At 46.9% G+C, this 26749-nt stretch overlaps 3 protein-coding genes across 4 annotated transcripts; 1 reads left to right on the forward strand and 2 right to left on the reverse strand.

The window, feature by feature from the left end:
• Positions 1–208: 208 nt before the first annotated feature.
• On the reverse strand, positions 209–5529 carry LOC311312107 (uncharacterized protein; the record flags this gene model as incomplete). The annotated part of the gene is made up of 8 exons (XM_084441976.1): positions 209–558; positions 1064–1224; positions 2142–2245; positions 2387–2497; positions 2933–3024; positions 4054–4099; positions 4254–4906; positions 5512–5529. The coding sequence occupies 8 exons, from the start codon at positions 5527–5529 to the stop codon at positions 328–330; spliced, it is 1416 nt and encodes a 471-aa protein (XP_084298102.1). The 3' UTR covers positions 209–327.
• Positions 5530–6941: 1412 nt separating this feature from the next.
• On the reverse strand, positions 6942–14999 carry LOC311311934 (zinc finger MYM-type protein 1-like). Of its 2 annotated transcripts, none has more exons than XM_084441753.1 (8): positions 14910–14999; positions 13329–13462; positions 12961–13175; positions 12283–12391; positions 11491–11787; positions 10974–11270; positions 10484–10560; positions 6942–9871 (listed from the first exon to the last, which is right to left on the reverse strand). In XM_084441753.1, exons 2-8 carry the CDS (start codon positions 13456–13458, stop codon positions 7658–7660), a joined length of 3339 nt encoding a protein of 1112 aa, XP_084297879.1. In that variant the 5' UTR covers positions 13459–13462; positions 14910–14999; the 3' UTR covers positions 6942–7657. The 2 variants fall into 2 exon arrangements, with proteins under 2 accessions (XP_084297879.1, XP_084297878.1); XM_084441752.1 differs by having other exon boundaries at positions 10974–11273.
• Positions 15000–19545: 4546 nt separating this feature from the next.
• LOC311312109 (retinol dehydrogenase 13) lies at positions 19546–26547 on the forward strand (the record flags this gene model as incomplete). The annotated part of the gene is made up of 6 exons (XM_084441979.1): positions 19546–19678; positions 22278–22469; positions 23454–23615; positions 23809–23928; positions 24554–24758; positions 26451–26547. Exons 1-6 carry the CDS (start codon positions 19666–19668, stop codon positions 26545–26547), a joined length of 789 nt encoding a protein of 262 aa, XP_084298105.1. The 5' UTR covers positions 19546–19665.
• Between the last annotated feature and the right edge of the window lie 202 nt (positions 26548–26749).

The raw sequence follows: 26749 nt of genomic DNA on the forward strand, positions 1-26749 counted from the left end.
TCTGAAAATGTAAAATCTATCTTTTGCTTGAACTGTGCTGTGTTTCTATACGTTTCTACTGTTTATAAATAGCAATCTTATTCTTTATTACTGAAATCAAGATCCAATACATGGCAACAGCACCATCAGGTGATAATGCAAGAAAAGAGATTTTGTATAATCTCGCTCAGTTTATTACAAGTAATGGTGGAGTCGTACATGGACACACTTTTCTGCCATGTTTGGATTAGCTTAGTTTTTCCAGTGTTAAACTCTTAATAAATAAAATCTTAAGATTTAACGTTGGTTGTTGCATATTGTTTTTACATGTACACCAAAACAAACATTTTACCAATCAAAATGAAACGCATAACCCGACGAAGCAAAATCCAGATATCTACGGCAACGCAGGTAAAGTGTCCTAGTGTCCTTCTCTCCATGACGATCGATCAGCTGCTGGAGCTTCGCTAGTTGTTCTTCGTTCAGCGGACACTCAAGTTCAGGGACCGCAAGCACGCCGTCCACATCCCCTCCGTAGCCCGCGGCAACATCCCAGTCGATGTCCGGCTCTTCAATATCCTGACAGTCCAACAAGATGGGGAAATACCACCATCCGTTAGTCATGAGTCCATATTTACAACATCTCATCTCATCATTTCCATCCACATTTTTTGTAATTGAACATTAGCTGAAGATATCAACCTACAGGGTTTGTATTTCAGCGTAATGTTTTGCTATGAACAGTGTTGAGATATTTGTATTGGTGTTCCATAGTACAGGTGTAATAAGGAGTTAGTGAGTGCATATGGACTATATTAACATCTCCATCTTGTTACACCAGTTGAATGTGTGTATTACAGCCCAGTGGGCTACATATCTGGGTGATGTGTTTTTTTTGCTTCCCTCTGGAATATGTAGAGGTGGGTCGTATGCCCACCTCCCTTGTTCTCTGTAAAGCACATTGTGTTGCCTCTGGGTATGAAATGCGCTATACAAATAAAGCTTTGATTGATTGATTGATTGATACATCAGATTATTTTGGATTTGTAATTGACTGCCCCAATGTTTAAAAGGACTGTCTCACCTCGTCTTCCTCCGGGGGGTGGATGTGTTGCTTGTTGTTCCACAGCTGCTCTGGAGTCTCGTTCCTCTCTGGTCCCACGGGCCGCTGGTTCCATCCTTTAACGAACGCCTGCAGGTCGGCCCTCAGCCGGGGGAGGAACGCCCGGTGGACGGAGAACAGATCTGGACAGAGAGGAGTCACTTCACAGGTGAGCTTCTCAAACACACAATATTCAATTCATTGTGAGTCCCTTTTGTAAATATATCTCATTCATTGATGTTTTTTTCCCAGTATGTTTAAAGGGGAACGCTGCTGTCATGGCAAGTTTAGCTCAAATGTTGCTTTGTCCTCAATGAAACCAATCCGTACACACCAACATTTAACTGATCCGTACACACCAACATTTAACTGATCCGTACACACCAACATTTAACTGATCCGTACACACCAACATTTAACCGATCCATGCAGTAGTAAGCTAGCTCCTTTTTCCTCTGTGCGCGCACCCCCTTTATAATGGAGGTCTATGGGCCTCTGATAAAAACTATGATAATCATGCATTTTCAAGGCAGGAAGCGCCAGGAAGCCCTTTACCGGTCTCAGTAGAATGTTGTCTTGTGAAATGAATCGCCATCCCCATGTGTTGACGTGTTAGGCATGGCTAGGAGGATGTAAACAATCGTCTAGCTTTACCGCGGCAGAAGTTTACAGTGCGAAAGGTATGGTGTAGTGCGTTCGATGAAAATTGAGCTTTTGTTTCTATATTCGGTTTGAGAATGCGATATATTTTACATGACAGCATAATGCCACCGGTAAGATCACACCCTGCGCTTCCTGCCTTGAAAATGCATGTTTATCATAGTTTTTAGCAGCATGTCTGCCTGTGTTCAAAATTACGGCCCCTTAATTTGCTCCGCCTCCATGCCCTAAATTTACATATTATACGTTTTAGGCCTTTCGTTTGGAAACAAGTCGCTTACTGCCATCTAACGGTAGGAAATCCCTTAAACATATATTATGCTTTAACCAATCCAATCATGTTGAAATGGACCAATCATAAGAGGGCCAGGGCCTTGCTTGTCCTGAGACCCACTCGTACCTCTGGAGGAAGCATCCAGAAGATTGTCCGTCTCGAGGCTCTGGAGGGCGTTGGAATACTTTGATGTCACACATGTCCAAACATCCCGCCACAAACACTGAATCCTACGAATATAGAAATTAATATTTTATCAACCTCTTAACGATCATCAAGGATTTGGTAACATGACAAAATGTTGGTATCCTGTGATTTTACACACAGTAGACAGTTTATTATCTTGGTAGAAGTATCACCCAAACAAGCACCTGTGATTAAGGAAGCTTTTTCCTGACAGGAAGCTTCCTCGGTCGTTTCCCCAGATGGTGCGCATGTATCGGGCTATTTCCTCGTTCTCTGCTCCCTCATCTCCTCGGACCCTGTGACCACACAGATGACCAAACACTGTTCAAACCTCTCAGTGAAGTACAACACACAGAACTGGAGTGCTGTCAAAGTGTGTCTGTGTATATATATATCTATACATGTGACATTGATGAACATAAGAAACACTTGTGTTCAGAGTATATGCTTTGACCACTGGAGACCAGCTGAAGCAGGTGGGGTACTGGAGAGATGAGACCAGGACAGGGAGAGTAGAGAGAGACCAGGACAGGGAGAGGAGAGAGAGACCAGGACAGGGAGAGGAGAGAGAGACCAGGACAGGGAGAGTAGAGTGAGAGTGTTGGTGTGAGTAAACATTTCTGATAAGCCGAGCTGTGTTCAAGTTCTTTATGAAACTACAGCAGATGTGTGTGTGTGTGTATATGTGTGTGTGTGTGTGTGTGTGCAGGTTGCTGCTGGTCAGAGCTGACCTGGAGGGTATGCCGTGCCTCTCCACCGCTCTCTTGAAGGCAGCGAACGCTGTGGACGCCTGGTTGTCTGTCGCTGCCTCCAAGCACATCACCTGAGGGACCAGACCACATTTCAGACACGTACACTTACTAGTTTATAATATATTACACGTACACTTACTAGTTTAGAATATATTACACGTACACTTACTAGTTTAGAACATATTACACGTACACTTACTAGTTTAGAATATATTACACGTACTTACTAGTTTAGAACATATTACATGTACACTTACTAGTTTATAATATATTACACGTACACTTACTAGTTTAGAACATATTACACGTACACTTACTAGTTTAGAATATATTACACGTACACTTACTAGTTTAGAACATATTACATGTACACTTACTAGTTTATAATATATTACACGTACACTTACTAGTTTATAATATATTACACGTACACTTACTAGTTTAGAATATATTACATGTACACTTACTAGTTTAGAATATATTACACGTACACTTACTAGTTTAGAATATATTACATGTACACTTACTAGTTTATAATATATTACACGTACACTTACTAGTTTATAATATATTACATGTACACTTACTAGTTTATAATATATTACACGTACACTTACTAGTTTATAATATATAACATGTACAATTGGATTACCCTCTGGTCAATGCAAACATCAGGGAATTTGATATGTTTATGCAAATCACCTTAATGACCCTTCCTATCACATGGTAGGGGGATAATAGGGTGATAACTCAGAATAACAGCCTATACAAATATAGAAGTGGTATTTGTGTAATTTGTGACTTGTAAATTTGTAAATTGAGTATTGGAGTTTCTGTATCAAGCATAATCAAGCATGACTGTACTCTGTACATTACACGTGACAAATAAAGACATCTTGATCTATAGAATAACATTTTCTCCCATGTCAACAGAATGCATGTTACAGCAAGGCCTGGCTGTCAAACCTCCTGATGTATTCCAGTTTCCTTTCACTGTATTTGTCAACCATGCAACATGGCATGATCAGGTGTGCACCCAACAACTACACCCACACAGAGAACATCAAGTCACAAAAACACCCAGTGGAATAAAATCTTACCTTCCTGGAGTAGCAGTCCACTGCACCGAAAAGTACAATATTGTACCTGGTGGGCACATAAAGCACCACGTTACTACTTTACACCTGGAGTTCTATTCTAGAAATGTCATGGCATCGTAGCCTACTTCTGCTTTGACTGCTATCAGTGTCTGCATCATTATATTTAACAATAATGTTTTTATCTGTCCAACCGTACTGACCTAATCAGTTTGTGGTTGGTGTCCACATGCCACATTGAAAGAGGCCCTCTGACGGAGTAGGTGGTTCGCAAGCCCGATGCAGCCAGTCTGGACAGAAGCCCGACTGAGTCCACTCGATGCATTGACGCCGCCACTCTCCCCAACAGGGCGTGGATTCCCATGGACCCCAGCCGGCCTTTGACCTTCCGATATCCAGCCGTGGGCATTTCGTCTACTATGTGTTGGACTGCAGCATCCAGTTGCTGGTCGGTAACGTTGCTGAGGCTCTGTTTGGCCGGGAGACCGAACTCCCGCAGACGCCTGATGACCGTTGCGGTTGAAACGGACAGTAATTTAGCGATGCAGTCCACAGGTAGGTTAATGTCCAGAAGCTCCACCAGTCTCTCTTTCTCTATATTGTGCCTGGGACGCCCAATCTCTCTACCCGCGGCCTCAACGTCAGCATGTTCCACGTGGGCCATTAGCCGCCAGAGGAACTCCTGCACCGCCTGGATGATTTCCGGGGGGACGTTGACGTGCTTCGACAGTGCTTCCCAGAGGTACAGCTCTTGCCGACATGTGAACTCTAGGAAGTCCAAGTCAAGAGGCGTTCTGGAAAGAGCCGACTCGAGCTTTGTGATCAGCCTGGAGATGCTCTCCTGCCTGAGAATGCCCTGTAGACATGGGGAAAAACAACATTAAACTAGAAAGTACATTTCCTGGAGAAAATGTGAGGTGGGCTAGTTGCCGCAGATCTATGTAGCAGCAACTGCTAGTACTTCTATGGACCGGGCAATCTCCATGCACCCACCGGCAAAGACCGTGTGTCTCTCGCCCACTCAGGGGCAGAATTGTGGGGTCCGTGGTGTGGAGGGGAGACTCCGCCCCCTAAGGTCAGTGCCGGTTGGAGACAGTTTATCCCTCTCCGGGCCACCTACCCGCCCCAGCCGGTGAAGACCGTGTATCTCTAGGTCACTCTGGGGCTGAGTTGTGAGTTGTGGGGCCCGCGGCGTGGATAGTGGCGTGGTGGCGAGACTCCGCCTCCTCAGATCACAGCGGGTCGAGGGCAGTTCAGTGACCTCCGGGCAATCTCCATGCACCCACCGGCGAAGACCATGTGTCTCTAGCCCACTCAGGGGGTGAGTTGTGAGTTCCATGGCATGGATAATGGCGTGCTGGCGAGACTCTGCCCCTTCATGTCATAGCAGGTCGTGGACAGTGTAGACCGTGTCTCTAGCCCACTCACGGACTGAGTTGTGTGGTCCAAGGGTGTCTGTACCTTCGAGAGGCTGCGCATGCACCCAAATTCAAATCCCAACTGACACTCTGAACATTCCATCAATTATTTGCAAAGGGAAAGCATGACCAGCTTCAGACAGCTCCAGCTCAAAAAGTATAAATGTCAACGCTTAGATGTTTACATCATAGGAATCCTGGGAACCAGCTGAACATTTTGATGTATAATGTCCATTTAGCATAAAAACTGTAGGAGTGGTGACAGGTTAGAAAACAGGTATGAATTCAGAATTAGCGACTCAAAGCTAGCTAGCAAATGGTCATAACACAAACTAAATCTCACAGTTTAGATAATTACATTGTATGAATCAGCACAATCGTGTAAACATTTCGATGTATAATGTGTATGAGCTGTTAACTGCAGGATTGCCAGCAGTTTATAAAATGTGTGAATATTTTCAAAGCAACAGCTGCCATCCCTTAAAACATCAAGTAACTGAACATTCCACCAGCAATTTCAATGGTACAAAAATTACTATCAAGTTACTTTACTAAAAAAATATTTTAAAAAATTAATAAAAAATTGTAATGGATCCCTGAAACAGCTAATCATGAACATTTTGATCAAAAGAACAAAAGATCTACCTTATTTAGTAACACAAACCCTTTTATTCCACTTCATTTAGGATAAGTATACACCCTTGGCTTCCCATGCTGTTTTGCAAGTTAAAATTGTTCACATCTAGCAGTAGTTCATTACATGACTTCAGTGCTCTAGCTTGGGTGCGAACATGGAGGATTCAAAGCCTTGATCACAAACATCACAAATTTAAAAAATAAATAAATCCTGAAACGAACGATTTCTAGTTGCAAGAGCCCCTAAAACACCGAGAGTCATTTAGACAGTCCCCAAACACAGTAACCTGTCTTAATCATTTAGGAGATTAATGGAGAAAGTTTTGATCCATACAGATCTTAATGTCGCCAAGACCACTTCGCAGAGGCTTGAGGGAATCCTTGCACTTGACTTTTAAAGGAAGGTCGATTTGGACATCATTAGCATAGCAGTGAAAAGTGACATTATGATTATGTAAAACTGAACCCAGGGGCAGCATATATAAAGAAAATAAGAGGGCCTAAAATGGAGCCTTGGGGAACACCACAGGTAAGAGGGCTTGGTACACAGTCTTCAGCCCTGCCTGACTGACCAAATGTGCACCATCTTCCAAGTACCAGTCCAGTACATAAGCACTACAAAGCAGAGTATATACTGGACCCAGGAGTACTAATGCAGTCAGCAGACTATCACTGGATCAATACAACTGATCAATTAATGACACATCACAACAACACTTGTTAATATAATTTATTTAACATTAAAATATTCATGTTTTCCAGAGGGAAGCAAAAAAAAAACACAGTTCACCCATTTGAGCCAATATGAGAGAATCTGTAAAAAAATTCTTCCCTGACCTCTCTGAACAAGACAATCGAGCACGCTCCTGGAAAACGTTCAACTAGCTAGGGTATTCTACTGTCACAATTCATGCTTCACTTATTATACTTTTAGTGTTGAATTGTATGCATTATTTTCTATGTATATTTGATTCTTGATCTATTCTGTGCCATTTCTGTACCAAAATGTTCTGTTCTTTTAATGCCCAACTTAATATTGGGATTATTTAAATTTTGTTATTCCATCTCAAGGGATGTTAATCTGAAATATAAATACATGTTAGTGATAACAGAAACACATTATGAACTATGAACTCAAGGAGCATTATTCTATCCTGGAGTTTTACATCTGAAAAGGGAAGAGAAAGACATGTTAGCGGTTTCATGGAAACATTAAAACAAAACTATTATGCATGAAATAGAAAGCTGTATGTATTTCAACTATGTACAAATTATGTCTTATGTGCATTTTAATTGTAGAATTGTGGTCTGAAGGTAAATGTTAGTACTGTATCTTTTATTGTAAATTGAATGTAATTATGTGATGATGATGGAAATAAGTCCTGAACTATATCGTGTCTATCCCTGTCAGTGAAATATATTGCCACATCTTTTATCAATGTATTCTTCACTTTAAAAAAAAAAAAAAGAAAAAAAAAAAAGGTAAAGCTACTGTACTGTGTGTACGCTCAGCAACAAAAGTGGAGCAAAGTTGCTGGATGTTCAAGATGGCACTATTTGAAGAGGAGAGGCATACTCCTTTCCTTCATAGAAGCGAAACACTCTGTGACCCTGTTGTATAGTTGTCCACTGGACTTCAGTTCTTCTACAACAGAGGACTCCATGGATATCTTTGCCAAATGGTCAAGCCCCTCCTGTCCACGGGTGTTCCTGAGGTAGGTTTGTATCCTTTTCAGACAAGAAAAAGACCCCTCTGCTGATGCACTGGTGACGGGGATGGTGAGCATCAACTTCAGCAGGCTGAGGACCTCAGGCAAGGTGGCGGTCAGGTCCTCTTTGATCAGAAGCTTCAGAAGCTCTCTTGGTGGTTTGTGGAAGAAGGTGTCCCCATAGATCACCTGCAACTCATTCTTCAGCCTCTGCTGATCAAAGAATGGGTAGGTTTTAAACAGCCGAGAGAGCCCAGTGTTAGGGAAATTTGACTCGGAGAAGCTTGGAAAAGATGAATGATCCAGCACATAGAAGAAGTCCAAGTTCTTCACATCAGCAAACCTCTGAGACATGTGCAGCACAACCCCATCAACTACTTCATAGTACAGGCGTCGGTAGGAATCCATGGGGCCCTGGTCTTCCTGGTCCTCCCCCTTTTCAACTTTCACCTCAAAGTCCGACCAGTCACGGCGGCGACGTTTCCGTTGCCTGTCACTGGGTGTCCCGACTGTCTGGCCCGCTTCCTCATATATCCTGAGGAACCTCTCGTCACTGCGAATGGCCTTTAGAGAATCCAGCGTGCCTTTTACTTGCTCGTGACATTTTCTGATGTCAGGCGTCTTGCTCTGTAGGACCTGAACAAGTGGTTCAGTGATGCCAAAGATGGCTTGAAACACCCCGAGCAGAAAAACAAAATCAAAGTCCTCCAGCTTCTGTTTGAGGGCAGCGCTCTGAGCAATGGCTTCCTTATCCCATCCAGGCTCGGTCATAATCCTGTCAAAGGCAACGCACAGAGATCTATGACCCTTGTTTATGTTGTGCACAGCCCGACTTTTGAAGTTCCATCTGGTGTCACTGCCCTTTGGAGCGCGCGGGGATCCGTCAACATCACTGAGTAAGGCAGTTCTTTTACAAGAACTTGAGAAAAAGGTGTGGAACATATCAAGATGGGCAAAGAACAACTTTGCTGCTTGTATGTTACCAGTGCCCTGTGCCAAAACTAGATTGAGTTCGTGAGCATAACAATGAATGAACAGTGCATTGCGACAGTGGAATTTCACCAGAGCAGGCGCCCCACTTCCTGGCCCACTCATGCAGCTCGCCCCATCATAGGTTTGACAAACCAGTTTACTTGCAGGGCTGTAGTTCTCGATAGCTCTCATCACCACAGTTGTGATGGCCTCTGCATCCCTGTCTGAGCTCGCATCAAAAAAACCAAGAAAACGCTCGCAAATGGCACCTCTCTCATTCACATACCGGACGATAACAGTAAGCTGGCACTTGCATGAAATGTCTGAGATGTCGTCAACTTCCACTGCAATAAAAGGAGCCGTGCTGAGCTCCTTGTCCACCTCATCCTGGATCACACGAGCAATGCTTTCCATGATGTCATCTTGGATAGTGGCAGACATGCCGCGGAATACAGTGGAAGATCCAAGGTGCTCAGCAAGCACCGTGTCAAACTCTGCAAAAGCACGCACTAGCGCCACAAAGTTGCCCCTTTTTGAACTACTGGCCGACTCCTCATGGCCTCTAAATGCTTGCTCCTGGCGTGCAAGGTAGAGTGCGGCGATGGTTAGCTTCTTTACAAGCTCCCGGTTTTTTGTGACCTGAGCGTTGTGCCTCTGCACACTGATCACTGGAGCATCTTCGATCTTAACTCTCCCAAAAAGTTGAAGCTTGACTGCAGCACTAAGATGATTTTTGGACTTGCTATGCTTCTGAATTGCCTTATGAAAGTTGTTTAAATCATCATAGCCAGTTGTAACCCATGGGTTGTTCGGTGAGCAGGTTGTCAGGTCAAAGAGGAGACATGGCCAACAAAATAGCTTCTGAAGCTTAGCACTCCCAGCTAGCCACTCCGTTCTAGCATAATTTTCGTCAGAGAATGTTCTGCACCTACCTCCAGTTCTTGGTGTTCTCATCCTCTCAAGTGAAGGTGTGGGTCTCCCATCTTGTTTTATTTTGAGCTGCTTCTCAAATGGTAGTTTTGTGAAATCAGCTTTCAACAAATATTCAAGATCTCCACTCTCCATGTTGATTGGTTGGCTAGATAGCTAACGTGGGAAAAGTGATTGATAGGTGATGTGAATGGCGGTTTTGATTGGATAACATGTCCCAATGTTAAAATATCAATGGAAATTCCAATATAAGCCAGTCAGAGCTGGCATACCCTACATCCACTTTTAAACATTTTGACAAATCAAAGGTTAGTTTACATCTCGGCAGAAGACATTTATCGGAGTTTTGTATGTGTGAGCTAATTTTTTTATGAGTTGATTTTTCATTTGCCTTGACTTCCGTAAGCCAGAAGCCTTTTAGCTGGCCACAATGTTAGTGAACGACGAGCTAGTTAGACCGCCGTCAACGGACCATAACGTGGACTGTTTATTTTCATGAGGCCTGTAAGGGGCAACGGCGCACTACCAAAACAGAGTGAAGCAACGTGGCAGAATATAAGACGCAGTTAAGTCAAAGAGTCTGAAAGAAGGCACAAAAATAAATTTGTTTTTTTATGGGTATGCCAGGCTTACCCTAGCTTATAGGAGAAAACGCCTCTGCTAGCAAGCCATAGTAGTGTTAAGATGGTTAATGTTATGTTCCAACCAAATTTCAGAGTAGATAATTTGCTGGGTTGTTCGATGAAGCCATCAATCAGTATCACTTACATGTAAATCTCCAGGTGTCTCCACCACCGTTTCGTCCACTGTGTCTTCAACTTTGAACTCGTGGTCAGGACCCAGTTCTTTGAAAGCAAAACAAGAAAACGTTTTAAGAAAACAAGCCTCTGGCCAAACTTCATGATTTTTATGACGGTTGGCAAACAACTATTCTCACTGACATCTAAGCACATGCTGTCACATATCACTTCAAAATATGCTGCCTACGACAAAATATTCCATTTTGTAAAGGCCCTGACCAACCCGACATCAAAGAGTGGGTCGTTTGCCCACCTCCCTTGTTCTCTGTAAAGCGCATTGTGTTGCCTCTGGGTATGAAATGCGCTATACAAATAAAGCTTTGATTGATTGATTGATTGAAAGAACTAGCGCCGACAAGGACAACTGCTGTCGCCCTGCATCACCTCCTATTGCCGGTTTCAGGGCTGACAAGTTTCACGAAGCGGTGGTAGCACTAATATTAGTTTTCAAGACTCACCTGTCTCGGTGTGAGAGGTCAGGTCAGGGGTGCAGTCAGTGGGGGCAGCAGTGGGCCGGGGGTCCGTAGTGGTGGTGGTGATGGTTAGAGTGGCACCACTGGCAAGGGCGGACTGGCTGGTGAGGGCGTCAGGAATCTTGATGGTGGTTAATGTGATGCTGGGCTGCGCAAGGGCAGAGGTGGCTCCGACCTGGGGGCGCTGAAGCTGGGGTGATACTTGGCCAGGCTGGAGCGATACTTCAACAGGTTCTGACTTGGGAATCAATGTAGGTCTGAAAAACTGGCCATCAGGAGGACCTGCTATGGCAACCCAGAACAGGATCACAGTTACCATCACAGAACTAATGTCATCGCAGTGTCTAGAAGTATACAGTATGTGAACTAGAACCTACTCTCACATCTTTGTACAATGTCTGTGCAATTTTTAAACATGTAAATACTGGGGATGCGCACGCCACAACAACTAGAAGTAGACGAGGTAGCGGTGGTAGCACAAATATTAGTTTTCAAGACTCACCTGTCTCGGTGTGAGAGGTCAGGTCAGGGGTGCAGTCAGTGGGGGCAGCAGTGGGCCGGGTGTCCGTAGTGGTGGTGGTGATGGTTAGAGTGGCTCCACTGGCAAGGGCGGACTGGCTGGTGAGGGTGGCAGTAGGTATCTTGACGGTGGTAAATGTGCTGGGCTGCGCAAGGGCAGGGGTGGCTCCGACCTGGGGGCGCTGAAGCTGGGGTGATACTTCGCCAGGCTGGGGCGATACTTCGTCAGGCTCTGACTTGGGCACCAATGTAGGTCTGAAAAACTGGCCATCAGGAGGACCTGAACAATTTGCAACAGTTAAATATTAGCGACGTCAGGAAAAGTGAATATCCTAAATTGGTGATTTTCAAAATGACTAATAATCAAAGCATTGTTTAGCCTAATTATACATCTACTCTTGCATGTACTAATGCATTTTGATATTTAAGATCTTCAGCCGATAAATTGACTTTAAAATTTGCTTGCTTTTCGTAGGCTACCAGACACTTAGTTTTCCACTGCAGGTACTCCCCTCAATGTAGCTGGTCATCAGACATATTGTACTGTAACGTTAGCGGGCTAGCTAGCCAAGCGAACTTAGTTATGTAGCTAGCTAGCTTGCTAGGTAGGTAATACCTAGCCACCATCATATTGACTTAGCTAACATGACCTTATACTGGGTCCGCTCTTGCTAAACAACATTAGACTGGATACTATTAATCGAGTCACTCGAATCGTTTCAGCCATACTGTGTAGTGATAATGAGTTTGTGGGTTTATGAAAACAGGTAATTACCAGTGAGCAGAGTGAAGGGCTGGAGGGCTGCAGCCTGCTGCATGTTCAGCACTAATCTCAGGGGGCTGACGGTGCTCTGGGCAGAACCCACGGTCTGGACCGGGAACCCCTGCGGGAGAATCAGGGGTTCTTCATTTGAGGAAACATCAACGTTTCTTAAGTTTGCTCAACAATAAGTTGAAATCAGCAACAAACAAAAAAATATTGGCCCCATCTTGTTGCATTCTTCAACAATCGTCCAAATCAATGGTATATTTCATTGGTTTGTAGTGATAGAAAGTATTTTTAAGCCTTGGTTGTGTGGAATTAAATGTGAGAATGTCACTTCAATCAAAAGGTACTCATAGTTGCATGAGGGTTTCGCGAACATGGGCAGTGGGTTTTGAAAGCTCAGCTTTACTTATAGACAGTTTAAGAAAAATATTTTAAATGTTTATAAGCAGCTGAGCTTTCAAAACCCACCGTTCCCATGTTCCCGAAACCCTTGTGCAACTGTGAGTACCTTTGACATTTCTCTACAACACATTCCACAAGCTTTGCTTTGCCAATCAGGCCTGGAAACCTAATGAAGGACTTTTCCCTATGGTGGGATAAGGCACCGTAGACAGAGAGCGGCAGCTCGTCCAACATCACGTTGGCCGTACCTACAGGACCGAAAAGAGCCAAGAAGGTTCATACCTCCGTTGTTAAGAAGATGGGCTGGTTGATGGCCGGGTGTTCGCCAGGGTTGAGCGCTGGCAGCAGGATGGTACCCAGTCCTGCAGGGGTTTGGGTCAGGATCAGCTTCTGCCCCGGGGCCATGCCTGCCGGCACCAGAGAGGCCCCCGTGGGCAGGGGGGCCGAAGACACTACGGGGTCCATGGTGGTGGGCTGCACTGATACAGTCACAGGAGCTGAGACAGCAGGGGAGAAGGGTGCTGAGGAAATAGTCACTTTTCCAACACTTAAGAGTGAATTACAATCTAATATAGACTATTTATTTAGTCAGTGTAACTAGGTCATGTGTGCAAATCTCTCTCCATGGCAGTGGTCAAGCATGAACTCACTGTTATCATTGACTTCCATGACCATGGTGTCAGCTTCCTGCACCATGCCATCTTCCTGTACATCATCATCAAACCATTGCCATGGTTCCAGCTCATCCTCCACACACTCCATTAATAAGTTTGAATCCATGTTGCTGTATGAAAAAGCAAAGTCAAATCAATGTTTTGCACGTAATGACCATAGTGTTCAAAGTGTTCAGGGAGATTTTGTTGATCTGAGCCAGTTTAGCTAGCTATAATCAATGCAACACTGGCTGGCTAGCTAGCCACCATGTAGCTATGTATGCTAGCCACACTGACACCATAGGATTAACTTGACTCAAGCGGTTTATCTGAAGAGTTGGCGTGTGCCCCGATGCTCATGAACGCCCTGCCGCCATGATCGCTATGAGAACGGGATAGACTGGAATAAATCACACTACAGTGCTGTAGACTACATTAAGTACGAGTCGTTGCATGGATCCCTTCCACTGCAAACACTAAAGAATTATTACCTATGAGACTGCAGTTATAAATGTCATTGCCCTTGTACCATGTATTTTTCACACGTTTTACTGTAATTGTTGATTGCAAGTTCATAGCCTACATTCTCATTGTTGTCTGCATGCAACTGTTCTTCTATTTTTCTGTATTCTGCCACTGAATTACTGTATATGTTGTTTGTAAGCAAGGCAACTGGTATCGCCAACAATGGTTAACTTGGCTAGAACTACAAAGATGAGGGCGAAAGTGGGGTTTTCGCGCGTTCAACTGGGATATGACGTCACGCTGGGCGCCAAATCCAGAGTTCCGAAACAAAAGGAGCGCAGCGCAGCTCTGCCCCCTTGTGGCCACTTCATGTTCTGCCCCCTTGTGGCCACTTCATGTTCTGCCCCCTTGTGGCCACTTCATGTTCTGCCCCCTTGTGGCCACTTCATGTTCTGCCCCCTTGTGGCCACTTCATGTTCGTGTAGTTTTGCAAGGTCGCCAGCGAGGACCCAGACTCCGCCCCTTCTCCATACTGGGGACATAAAACAGTCAACTCTGGCTCTTGGTGGCTTCTAAAGAACAATGAACCCACTGATTTAAAACTTCATAATTCAAAGAGTTGTTTTTGACTGAGTGATAGGTCTACCGTGACCCAGAAATGTTTCATTCCCCATGTAGGCTAGGCCTGTCTATGGGAAACCCTTACCTGTGGCCTGGAGGAGAAAAAAAGTTGTGTTGAGTTACACACTAGTATTTGTTTACATAGTTGAATTCAATGAACCTATATAAAGTGATGTCTTATTGAGACAGAACACGGGCTACCATCATATTTAACCCCCCGCATCCCAGAACACGGAAGCCTCGCGAGAACACGGATAAAGCCTCGCGAGAACACGGATAAAGCCTCGCGAGAACAGTGTTTGCATCGCGTCCGGTGGAAGCGCGTCCATGCACGCGCACGGATAGCAGGCTACAACAACAACTCACGTGTTCCCCTTTCCATATACATGTCCCCCATAGGCATTGGTCAATTTTTCGTTAATTAATGCATTAATGAATGCATTTTTATGTCGAATCTTAACTCATGCAGACGGTGAAAAGCTACATGCTCACCCTGCTGGAGCCTCCAACCCAACGACCTCGAACCAGCAGGAAAACGCAGAGATTCACCGCGCTGCTCGGTGCACGGTTGCTTTTGAGCTGGGAAGGGGCGGACTTCCCCTCTTCCGGGAGATCACATTGAATCAAATTACTGTTGTCATTTCCGGGTTGCCAAACATATTGGAGCCACAGTCCGAATGTGCATACTACATGCTACATACTATATAGTAGCCTACACACTGCAACTCGCCTGCTACATGCTATTTAGTGCATACTACTCTGCACTGTATTCTGCACCATCCTGATCATCTACACAACATCCTCTAAGGGAGAAAGGCCTGGCCGGCTTCTTTGCAAAAACAATCAGTTGTCACTGTGAAAAACAAGAAGAAACGGACTGAGAAACTCCACCAAGTCTTTCTGCGTCACGCTTTTTAATCATCTGTGATCGGAGCGCATGACGAAACACCACAGCCCTGTTCTCAGGAGGAGGAGTTTTATTAGATTCATGGATGTAGCCTATTAATAGAATATAGATTAGATTACACCAGAGACCTGAGACAAACACATAACTTCATGACTAAACATGACTTTCCAATCTTTCATAGAGAATTTGATTCTGTCATGAATTCTATTCCAAGTCACCTCACTTCTCAACTAATGAGATGACTGGGAAGACTTTGCTTTTTTCCTCAGTAAACTTGAAAGATATAATCAGCTATTTTGAAAACAATGAAATTGGATGCTGGGATTTATAGTGATAGGAGTTATACTTCCGACCGCCCACCAGAGGGCAGCAACGACTACCTCTCTCCATAAAGCTACACTTGGACAGGTAGAGGGGGTTGTCCAATGACCCCCCCCAGGGTTGGTGGTTCGATTCCCGGTTCCTCCCGTCCATATGTTGACACTCAGGCACTGTTATAGAGTCTGATGGCTGCTGGCACAAAGGAACGTCTGAACAGCTCCGTATTGCACCTGGGTGGGAGGAGCCTGTGGGTGGGAGGAGCCTGTGGCTGAAGGTGCTCCCCATCTGCCACAGCGCTCTATAGAGGGGATGAGGGGGTTGTCCAGGATGGACTTCAGTTTGTCCCTCATCCTCCTCTCAACCACAGACTCCAGACTGTCCAGTTGTTGCCCCACAACAGAGCTGCCCTCCTCACCAGCTTGTTCAGCTTGTTTGACTCTTCAGCCGTGATGCTTCCTCCCCAGCAGGCGATGGCAAAGAACAGTGTTCTGCTACGACAGACTGGTAGAACATCCTCAGCAGCCTGCTACACACATCCAAGGACCTGAGCCTCCTGAGGAAGAACAGTCTGGCTGGCATCTTGCTTGGCAGCTGGACGCCACTGGTGTGTAAATGGGTGAATGAGAGGCCATGGTAAAGCACTCTGGATGAGTCCTATAAGCGGAATAGGATGGAAAGTCCTATAAGCGCTTTTGAAAGAAAGAGCCATAAGTGAAGTCCATTTTCCACGTATTTAGTCAGTAGGATTGAGTAGATTTTATGAGTGCCCTTCCAGTTAAATGTGCATTCAGATCTCTGTCACTTAGGAATGCATAGAAAACGTGTGTGAATTATTTTGATGAGATATTTAATTTAAGCATAATTTTGTGTTTTATTTGATGTGTTGGGATGTGGTGGTTATATCTTCAATCAATCAATCAATCAAAGCTTTATTTGTATAGCGCATTTCATACCCAGAGGCAACACAATGCGCTTTACAGAGAACAAGGGAGGTGGGCCCACCTCTACATATTCCAGAGGGAAGCAAAAAAACAGGAATCACCCGGGGGCCAGATAAGTGAGCTGTAAAAATTCTTCCCTGACCCCTCTCAACAAGGCGATCGAGCAAGCTCCTGGAGTATGTTTGTCTACCGGCTAAGAACACTTATAAAGCTATACATTACATTAAATTACATTTTCAGAGTAAGAGAGGCTAAAAACATCATGGGAGAGACATGGCAAATACTGGTGTGTGTTTGCTATGGCCTAGGCCTAAAGCCAGAAGTGGGCTGATGTGTGTCTGTGTGTACGTGTGTGTGTGTGTGTTAACTAAATGCTACGACATCCACAGCTGTCACGGGGGTATCTATCGAACTCAGGGTGGTCTGCTGGTGTCAGTGGGGCATCCACTGGACCTGGTTAGAGGATAGGAGGGAGAGAGAGAGGCACTAGGGGAGGCAGAAAACGGTTAGTAGCACACTGAGCTATTGAAGCAACACAGCTGTCAGAACAGAACAAGCCTGTTTCAGGATAACCAGCTTCTGTACACTACTTGATATACATACAGTGCATAGCAGGATATACACCAATGTATACAGAAGATTCACAGGTAGGTTTGAGGCTGCCTTTCTGTGTCTCAAGGTCCTGGCTAGTGATTGTAGGCTAGGTCGAAAGGTACGTCTTGAGGTCTCGCTTGAAGACCTCCGTTGTTTCGGCCCTTCTTAGGCACTCCGGCAGGGTGTTCCAGAGGTTGGGGGCATAGAAACTAAAAGCTGCCTCTCCGTGTTTCTTGGTCCTGGCTTCTGGAACTGTTAAAAGTTCAGTATCTTGTTATTGCCTGATTTATAAATGCTTACTGACTTCTTAATTAAATAATATAACTTCTTAAATCAATAACTGTCCAGATTATAATGTGCTATGACCTAATGACACACAGATTAGAAGTATGTACAGGCAACAAAAGACTGTGATTAGAAATTGCGTGTGTGTGCTGGAGTACCAGGGTTAGTTCTATTTTCTTTGTCTAAGCATAATGGATGGATGCCTGACCACGTTTGCGCATGTGCAGGCAGACCCGGTTTTTGTGGACACACCGACCGACCGCCAGGGCGCGCTAGAGAGCTGCAGTCACAGTGTGCTGTAAAACTGTCTGGGACTTTCTACCACTCCAGATAAAGTTCACTACTGCCACCGGGCTGGACAAATATCCTCCGGATGAAAAGGGCTCACTAACCGCCCCTCACCACCACCAGCACGCCTGCATCAGGCGGGTCGATTTCAGCAGATCAGAGTTGCATTTTCTGTATTTAGTTTATGAACTACAGTAAAGGCTATTAATGTAAATGGCAGTAAGTCTAACAACCTACAACAATATAGAAATAGCAGGGGTCTAGCTCTGGGTTAGCCTACATTAGACCCGGTCTAGCTCTGGGTTAGCCTACATTAGACTACAGGTCTAGCTCTGGGTTAGCCTACATTAGACTACAGGTCTAGCTCTGGGTTAGCCTACATTAGACTACAGGGGTCTAGTTCTGGGTTAGCCTACATTAGACTACAGGGGTCTAGTTCTGGGTTAGGGTTAGGGTTAGACTCCAGGCACGCATGTCCCCAGCAGTGCGCCCCCAGACGCGCATGTCCAGGAGAGCCTGTTGGAAACACTCTCGAGTGTAATCGCCTCCTAATCTGAAGACAGGCGCTAAGCCTCAGTTTAAGTTGCTTAAACCTATTCATAGCCTCGATCTCGGCAGAAAGCATCGTTGTCCACAAACCTCCTCAACTGACCCGATGAGAGGCGACCCCCCAGGAGCGTATTCGGTGCACCCGTGGCCCGGTGATCCCGTGCCGGAGGAGAAGATGTGGGATGAAGTTGATCTGTTCGCACCGGGGAAGTACTGCGCTGCCGTCGCGGTGACGCTCATCAGTAAGTCACGGTCATCAGTAAGTCATAAGAGCCTTTGTGGCTCTCGCCTCCCACTGAGCAAAGACACGTCTAAAAGACGTCTTTTAGATGTCTTTTTGTCTTTTTCGGACGTCCAAAGACATCCAATTAGGAGCCAGAATGAATGTTTTTTTTAGACGTTCAGATATTGGACCCGTTCTGCACGTCCACAGACGTCTTAGAGAGGTCCAAGCCAGACGTGTGAATATTGAGGGGTCCAGCAGACGAACACACGGGGTTCAGGACCCACGGACGTTATTAAGACATGATCTGAACGTCTCCCTGACGTGGCGTGTTTGCTGGGCTTTTGTGGTGTCTCATTCTGAACGGTGAGCAAAGTAGCATATATTACAGAGGAGCGAATACACTTAACATGGAGACGTGCGGTTCTAACAGTGAAATCAATCGCGCAGGCTTGTCAGAGCATTTAGGATCATATTCATTGCTGATATAATCAAATTCAAGGAGTCTCAAAAGTTCTTTGCCCCCACACCCCCCCTCACCGAGTCAGAAACACGTCACTTAGGAAAAGCAGATAATGGCGTTAAAAGCATTGTTAACAACAGCGGCTTCATGACAGGAACATCACATCCCTAGAGATCATTCACTCTCTCCCGTCAATATCTTTACAGTGTAAAACAGCACTCCAATTAGAGAGCACTGAGAAAACCAATCACTTCACTCTGTCTGTCTGTCTGTCTCCCTGTCTGTCTGTCTGCCTGTCTGTCTGTCGCCCTGTCTGTCTGTCTGTCTCTGTCTGTCTGTCTGCCTGTCTGTCTCCCTGTCTGTCTGTCTCCCTGTCTATCTGTCTGTCTGTCTGTCTGTCTGTCTGTCTGTCTGTCTGTCTGTCTGTCTCCCTCTCTGTCTCTCTCTTTCTCTGCCTGTTTCTCTGTCTGTTTCTCTCTCTCTGTCTCTCTCTCTTTCTCTCTCTCTCTCTCTCTCTCTCTGTCTCTCTCTCTCTCTCTGTCCCCCCCCCCCCAGGTCTGGTTCTGTTGAGGAAGTGGATAGCTGGAGGTTTGTGTCGATGTCCAGTTCGTCTGGAGGGAAAGACGGTTGTGATCACTGGCGCCAACACCGGTATCGGCAAGGAAACGGCCCGGGACATGGCGCTGCGCGGTACCCTCAGAACCTTCTCCTGTAGCCTCACACGCAGAACCTTCTCCTGTAGCCTCACACGCAGAACCTTCTCCTGTAGCCTCACACGCAGAACCTTCTCCTGTAGCCTCACACGCAGAACCTTCTCCTGTAGCCTCACACGCAGAACCTTCTCCTGTAGCCTCACACGCAGAACCTTCTCCTGTAGCCTCACACGCAGAACCTTCTCCTGTAGCCTCACACGCAGAACCTTCTCCTGTAGCCTCACACGCAGAACCTTCTCCTGTAGCCTCACACGTAGAACCTTCTCCTGTAGCCTCACTCAGAACCTTCTCCTGTAGCCTCACACGCAGAACCTTCTCCTGTAGCCTCACACGTAGAACCTTCTCCTGTAGCCTCACACGCAGAACCTTCTCGTCACACGCAGAACCTTCTCCTGTAGCCTCACACACAGAACCTTCTCCTCACCTAAACTAGTCAAACGTACTGTAGAACACACATGTACTGTAGAACACACATGTACTGTAGAACACACACATGTACTGTAGAACACACATGGACTGTTTAAGAGTTTAGTAACGCAGACGTGCATGCAGTCACATTCTTTGTTTGGCTGCATGTGTGTGTGTGCTTGCATGTGTGTGTGTGCTTGCGTGTGTGTGTGTGCTTGCATGTGTGTGCTTGCATGTGTGTGTGTGCTTGCATGTGTGTGTGTGCTTGCATGTGTGTGTGTGTGTGTGTGCTTGCATGTGTGTGTGTGCTTGCATGTGTGTGTATGCTTGCATGTGTGTGTGTGCTTGCATGTGTGTGTGTGCTTGCATGTGTGTGTATGCTTGCATGTGTGTGTGTGCTTGCATGTGTGTGTATGCTTGCATGTGTGTGTGTGCTTGCGTGTGTGTGTGCTTGTGTGTGTGTGTGTGGTTGCATGTGAGTGTGTGTGTGTGTGTGTGTGTGCTTGCATGTGTGTGTATGCTTGCATGTGTGTGTGTGCTTGCGTGTGTGTGCTTGTGTGTGTGCGCATGCTTGCGTGTGTGTGTGCTTGCATGTGTGTGTGTGTGCTTGCATGTGTGTGTGTGCTTGCGTGTGTGTGTGTATGCTTGCATGTGTGTGTGTGCTTGCGTGTGTGTGTGTGCTTGCATGTGTGTGTGTGTGTGTGTGTGTGTGTATGTGTGTGTGCAAGGTCAGGGATCATAGCCAGCCACCAGACTTCGTGTCTCTGCCAATGACAATCCCAATACAAGCAGCCCTGGTGATGAATGTCCTGCCTGTTTGCAAAGCTCCTCTGAGTGATTTCAGACAGCGTTCCCCGGGGAACCGGCCCGGCCGCCGTGACGTCACGTAAGCTCAGATCCTCTAATGTTCTCTGGTGGAACCCTCCTCCGCGCCCAGGAGGCAGGATTATGCGGGCGCTGAAGCCAGAGGGATCATGGACTCTCCTGTTGTGTGTTTATCCGCTGGGATGGAGATAGCGCTCTGATCTTGTGACCTCACGTTGTGTCATTCTGTTTTACGACGCAGCAGTCGGCTCTGCCCGAGGCGTGTTGAGGGACCGGGGACTCAACATCTCCACCGCGCCCCGGGGGCCTTCCAAGGCGTCGGCTCCACCAGCGGTCGTGATCGTTGCTCTCACACTGGCTCTCTTGTCCTTTGCTTTTTTCCATTTTCTAATAATGGCAAAATATAATTCTGCTTTATCAAGCAAACGAAGACACTTCATGATTCAGATTCTAGTCCAGTTGAGCCTGATGTTATCACTGCTTCATTAACAGCTGTCTTATTTTCTGCGCTGTTTTCCTTCCCAGCGCCGTCAATATGTTATAATGTGCCCCCCAACCAACTGTTACATCAGCCCGGGACGCAGCCCGGGTACAAAGAGAGACAAACAAAAACAAAGGACTGCAAACGAACAGATTATCAAGAAACGGCAGGAATTGGAGAGTGGCTGGCTGCTGTCAGGCGTAGCGCCGCGTCAGTAACGGTTCACAGACGTGCTGACGAGTGAGAGAGCAGCTTTGACCACAGGGCTCCTCTGTAAGAGACACCTCTGAGACTTCCCTGGTCAAACAAAGGTTTAAGGTGGTGATGGCGTGTGTGTTTGTGTGGTTCCAGGCGTGCGGGTGGTGATGGCGTGTGTGTGTGTGTGTGTGTGTGTGTGGTTCCAGGCGCGCGGGTGGTGATGGCCTGTGTGTGTGTGTGTGTGTGTGTGTGTGGTTCCAGGCGCGCAGGTGGTGATGGCGTGTGTGTGTGTGTGTGTGTTTGTGTGTGTGTGTGTGTGGTTCCAGGCACGCGGGTGGTGATGGCGTGTGTGTGTGTGTGTGTGTGTGTGTGTGTGTGTGGTCCCAGGCGCGCGGGTGGTGATGGCATGTGTGTGTGTGTGTGTGTTTGTGTGTGTGTGTGTGTGGTTCCAGGCGCGCGGGTGGTGATGGCGTGTGTGTGTGTGTGGTTCCAGGCGCGCGGGTGGTGATGGCGTGTGTGTATGTGTGTGTGTGTGTGTGTGTGTGTGTGTGTGTGTGGTTCCAGGCGCGCGGGTGGTGATAGCGTGTGTGTGTGTGTGTGTGTGGTTCCAGGCGCGCGGGTGGTGATGGCGTGTGTGTGTGTGTGTGTGTGTGTGTGGTTCCAGGCGCGCGGGTGGTGATGGCGTGCAGGGACCTGGCGCGGGGTACCAGGGCAGCGGAGGAGCTCCGGCGCTCCACGGGGAACGGGAACCTGGTTGTGCGCCACCTGGACCTGGCCTCGCTGCACTCCGTCAGGACCTTCGCCTCCGAGCTCGTCGCCAGCGGGGAGCGTCTGGACATCCTCATCAACAACGCCGGTCAGTCTCAACACCAAGGGACAGGAACAGGAAGGCCGTCGTTCGTTTGTTTGTTTGTTTGTATGTTTGTATGTTTGTATGTTTGTATGTTTGTATGTTTGTATGTTTGTATGTTTGTATGTTTGTATGTTTATGACAGGAAGTCACAAATAAACAACCACCATGGCATCAGGGCAGGGTAGGGCAGGTATCCCACAAGGCTTAGCAGCACAGCGCCAGGGCAGGGCAGGGCAGGTATCCCACAAGGCTTAGCAGCACAGCGCCAGGGCAGGGCAGGGCAGGTATCCCACAAGGCTTAGCAGCACAGCGCCAGGGCAGGGTAGGGCAGGTATCCCACAAGGCCTAGCAGCACAGGGCAGGTCTTCTGAAACGTTTGTGTTCTCAGTCACATGTAAACGATCCCCTCAGCTCTCTCGTACGGACGGGGTTCAGGGTTCAGGGCGCTGAGAGGTGAACGAGCACTTGATTGGAAATATTTCACAGGTAGTTAGGGCAGCTGTGAGGGTCAGTGCTGGGGTAGTTAGGGTTGCTGGGGTAGTTAGGGCAGCTGTGAGGGTCAGTGCTGGGGTAGTTAGGGCAGCTGGGGTAGTTAGGGCAGCTGTGAGGGTCAGTGCTGGGGTAGTTAGGGCAGCTGGGGTAGTTAGGGCAGCTGGGGTAATCAGGGTTGCTGGGGTAGTTAGGGCAGCTGGGGTAGTTAGGGTTGCTGGGGTAATCAGGGTTGCTGGGGTAGTTAGGGCAGCTGGGGTAGTTAGGGATGCTGGGGTAGTTAGGGCAGCTGGGGTAGTTAGGGTTGCTGGGGTAGTTAGGGATGCTGGGGTAGTTAGGGCAGCTGGGGTAGTTAGGGTTGCTGGGGTAGTTAGGGATGCTGGGGTAGTTAGGGTTGCTGGGGTAGTTAGGGCAGCTGGGGTAGTTAGGGCAGCTGTGTGGGTCAGTGCTGGGGTAGTTAGGGCAGCTGGGGTAATCAGGGTTGCTGCCGTCCCCCAGGTGTGATGATGTGCCCCAAGTGGATGACGGAGGACGGCTTTGAGACGCAGCTGGCTGTCAATCACCTGGGTCACTTCCTGCTGACCAATCTGCTTCTGGACAGCCTGAAGAGCTCCGCCCCCAGCCGGGTGGTCAACGTGTCCAGTATCGCTCACCGAGGGGGTAACAAGGGCTTTTATTATTCACCCTATTCATGATCACTCTGCTGGACTCTAGGAGCTTCGTTTCATTTGTAGTCCAGTCCATTTGTAGTCCAGTCAATTTGTAGTCCAGTCCATTTGTAGTCCAGTCCATTTGTAGCACTGGATGGTGGTTCATTGGTTCATGGTATGGATCTGCTGGTCTCTCTTTCCAGGGAAGATGGATTTGGATGATCTGTTCTTTGAGGAGAGACCCTACAACTCGCTGAGCAGCTACAGGCAGAGCAAGCTGGCTAACGTACTGTTCTCCAGGGAGCTGGCCCACCGGATGAGAGGTACGGAGCTCCCAGACTCCCCCAGGCGACGGTCACGTGACCGGGGTCATGTGACCTCTCCCCCAGGCTACGGTCACGTGACCGGGGTCATGTGACCTCTGACCTGTCCCCCGTGTTCTATTCTAAATGTTTCTATTTATTTCATTTTTTGACCCTTTATTTAAACTCAAAAGACCATTGAGACGAGCCTCATTTACAACGACATCCAGCATCAACCAATAAGCAAGTTAAGATACAAATACAAAAATATGTACAAAATATATCAACGGAGACAAAGGAAGAGGTGTGAACAGCTCAATAAAAGCAGCTGCAAACAGAGGAAAGAGGTCTAGTGAGAAGGTTTTAAACTCTGAGGGCACAAGGGAGTTCAACATGAAGGAACTCTGATCGGAGCTCCAGGCAGAGGGGCAGAAACGGACATTTTGGGATCTTTACGTGTCACGTCTAACCTGTTTGATCTACTCTCCCTCACTCCCCCCTCTCTGCCCTGTGTCACGTCCATATCTGTCCCCCCTCTCTGCCCTGTGTCACATCCTTATCTGTCCCCCCTCTCTGCCCTGTGTCATGTCCATATCTGCCCCCCCCTCTCTGCCCTGTGTCACGTCCATATCTGTCCCCCTGAGAGGCACGGGGGTGACGTCCTACAGCCTGCACCCCGGGGTGATCCGTACGGAGCTGAGTCGTCATGTGGAGAGCTGGTTCCCCCCGCTGAGGGCCCTGCTGGCCGCCCCCTCGCTGCTGCTCATGAAGACCCCCACCCAGGGCGCCCAGACCTCCATCTACTGCGCCGTCACCCCGGGCCTGGAGCCCCAGTCAGGCTGCTACTTCAGGTGAGCTGGCCTAGTACTAACCCTGACCCTAGTACTAGTACTAACCCTGACTCTAGTACTAACCCTAACCCTAGTACTAACCCTAGTACTAACCCTAACCCTAACCCTAGTACTAACCCTAACCCTAACCCTAGTACTAACCCTGACCCTAACCCTAGTACTAACCCTAACCCTAGTACTAACCCTGACCCTAGTACTAACCCTAGTACTAACCCCAGTAGTGACTGTAGTAACATGTTCTATGTTCTGCTGGTTCTGTAGTGACTGTAGTAACATGTTCTGTGTTCTGCTGGTTCTGTAGTGACTGTAGTAACATGTTCTATGTTCTGCTGGTTCTGTAGTGACTGTAGTAACATGTTCTATGTTCTATGTTCTGCTGGTTCTGTAGTGACTGTAGTAACATGTTCTATGTTCTATGTTCTGCTGGTTCTGTAGTGACTGTAGTAACATGTTCTATGTTCTGTGTTCTGTAGTGACTGTAGTAACATGTTCTATGTTCTGTGTTCTGTGTTCTGTAGTGACTGTAGTACCATGTTCTATGTTCTGCTGGTTCTGTAGTGACTGTAGTAACATGTTCTATGTTCTGTGTTCTGTGTTCTGTAGTGACTGTAGTACCATGTTCTATGTTCTGCTGGTTCTGTAGTGACTGTAGTAACATGTTCTATGTTCTGTGTTCTGTAGTGACTGTAGTAACATGTTCTATGTTCTGTGTTCTGTAGTGACTGTAGTAACATGTTCTATGTTCTGTGTTCTGCTGGTTCTGTAGTGACTGTAGTAACATGTTCTATGTTCTGCTGGTTCTGTAGTGACTGTAGTAACATGTTCTATGTTCTGTGTTCTGTAGTGACTGTAGTAACATGTTCTATGTTCTGCTGGTTCTGTAGTGACTGTAGTAACATGTTCTATGTTCTGTGTTCTGTAGTGACTGTAGTAACATGTTCTATGTTCTGTGTTCTGTGTTCTGTAGTGACTGTAGTACCATGTTCTATGTTCTGCTGGTTCTGTAGTGACTGTAGTAACATGTTCTATGTTCTGCTGGTTCTGTAGTGACTGTAGTAACATGTTCTATGTTCTGTGTTCTGTAGTGACTGTAGTAACATGTTCTATGTTCTGCTGGTTCTGTAGTGACTGTAGTAACATGTTCTATGTTCTGTGTTCTGTAGTGACTGTAGTAACATGTTCTATGTTCTGTGTTCTGTGTTCTGTAGTGACTGTAGTACCATGTTCTATGTTCTGCTGGTTCTGTAGTGACTGTAGTAACATGTTCTATGTTCTGCTGGTTCTGTAGTGACTGTAGTAACATGTTCTATGTTCTGTGTTCTGTAGTGACTGTAGTAACATGTTCTATGTTCTGCTGGTTCTGTAGTGACTGTAGTAACATGTTCTATGTTCTGTGTTCTGTAGTGACTGTAGTAACATGTTCTATGTTCTGTGTTCTGTGTTCTGTAGTGACTGTAGTACCATGTTCTATGTTCTGCTGGTTCTGTAGTGACTGTAGTAACATGTTCTATGTTCTGCTGGTTCTGTAGTGACTGTAGTAACATGTTCTATGTTCTGTGTTCTGTAGTGACTGTAGTAACATGTTCTATGTTCTGCTGGTTCTGTAGTGACTGTAGTAACATGTTCTATGTTCTGTGTTCTGTAGTGACTGTAGTAACATGTTCTATGTTCTATGTTCTGCTGGTTCTGTAGTGACTGTGCGGTGAAGGAGACGTCCCCTGAGGGCAGAGACGACGCGGCGGCCCGGAGACTCTGGGAGGAGAGCGCCCGCCTGGTGGGCCTGACCTGACCACGCCCCCTGACCTGACCACGCCCCCTGACCTGACCACGCCCCCTGACCATGACCCCTGACCTGACCTGACCACGCCCCCTGACCTGACCACGCCCCCTGACCTGACCCTGACCTGACCTGACCACGCCCCCTGACCTGACCACGACCCCTGACCTGACCACGCCCCCTGACCTGACCACGACCCCTGACCTGACCACGA

Source organism: Borostomias antarcticus (assembly GCF_949987555.1).
Source record: "Borostomias antarcticus genome assembly, chromosome: 8".
Taxonomy (NCBI): Eukaryota; Metazoa; Chordata; class Actinopteri; order Stomiiformes; family Stomiidae; genus Borostomias; species Borostomias antarcticus.

Excerpts from the sequence above, each read along its gene's own strand:
- LOC311311934 (XM_084441752.1), bottom strand. The coding sequence starts at position 13,458 with ATGGATTCAAACTTATTAATGGAGTGTGTGGAGGATGAGCTGGAACCA. Across the intron at positions 11,274-11,490 it reads GACCTCTCACACCGAGACAG|CAGGTCCTCCTGATGGCCAG; the intron begins GTGAGTCTTGAA and ends GGGTTGCCATAG. Across the intron at positions 10,561-10,973 it reads GACCTCTCACACCGAGACAG|AACTGGGTCCTGACCACGAG; the intron begins GTGAGTCTTGAA and ends TTGCTTTCAAAG.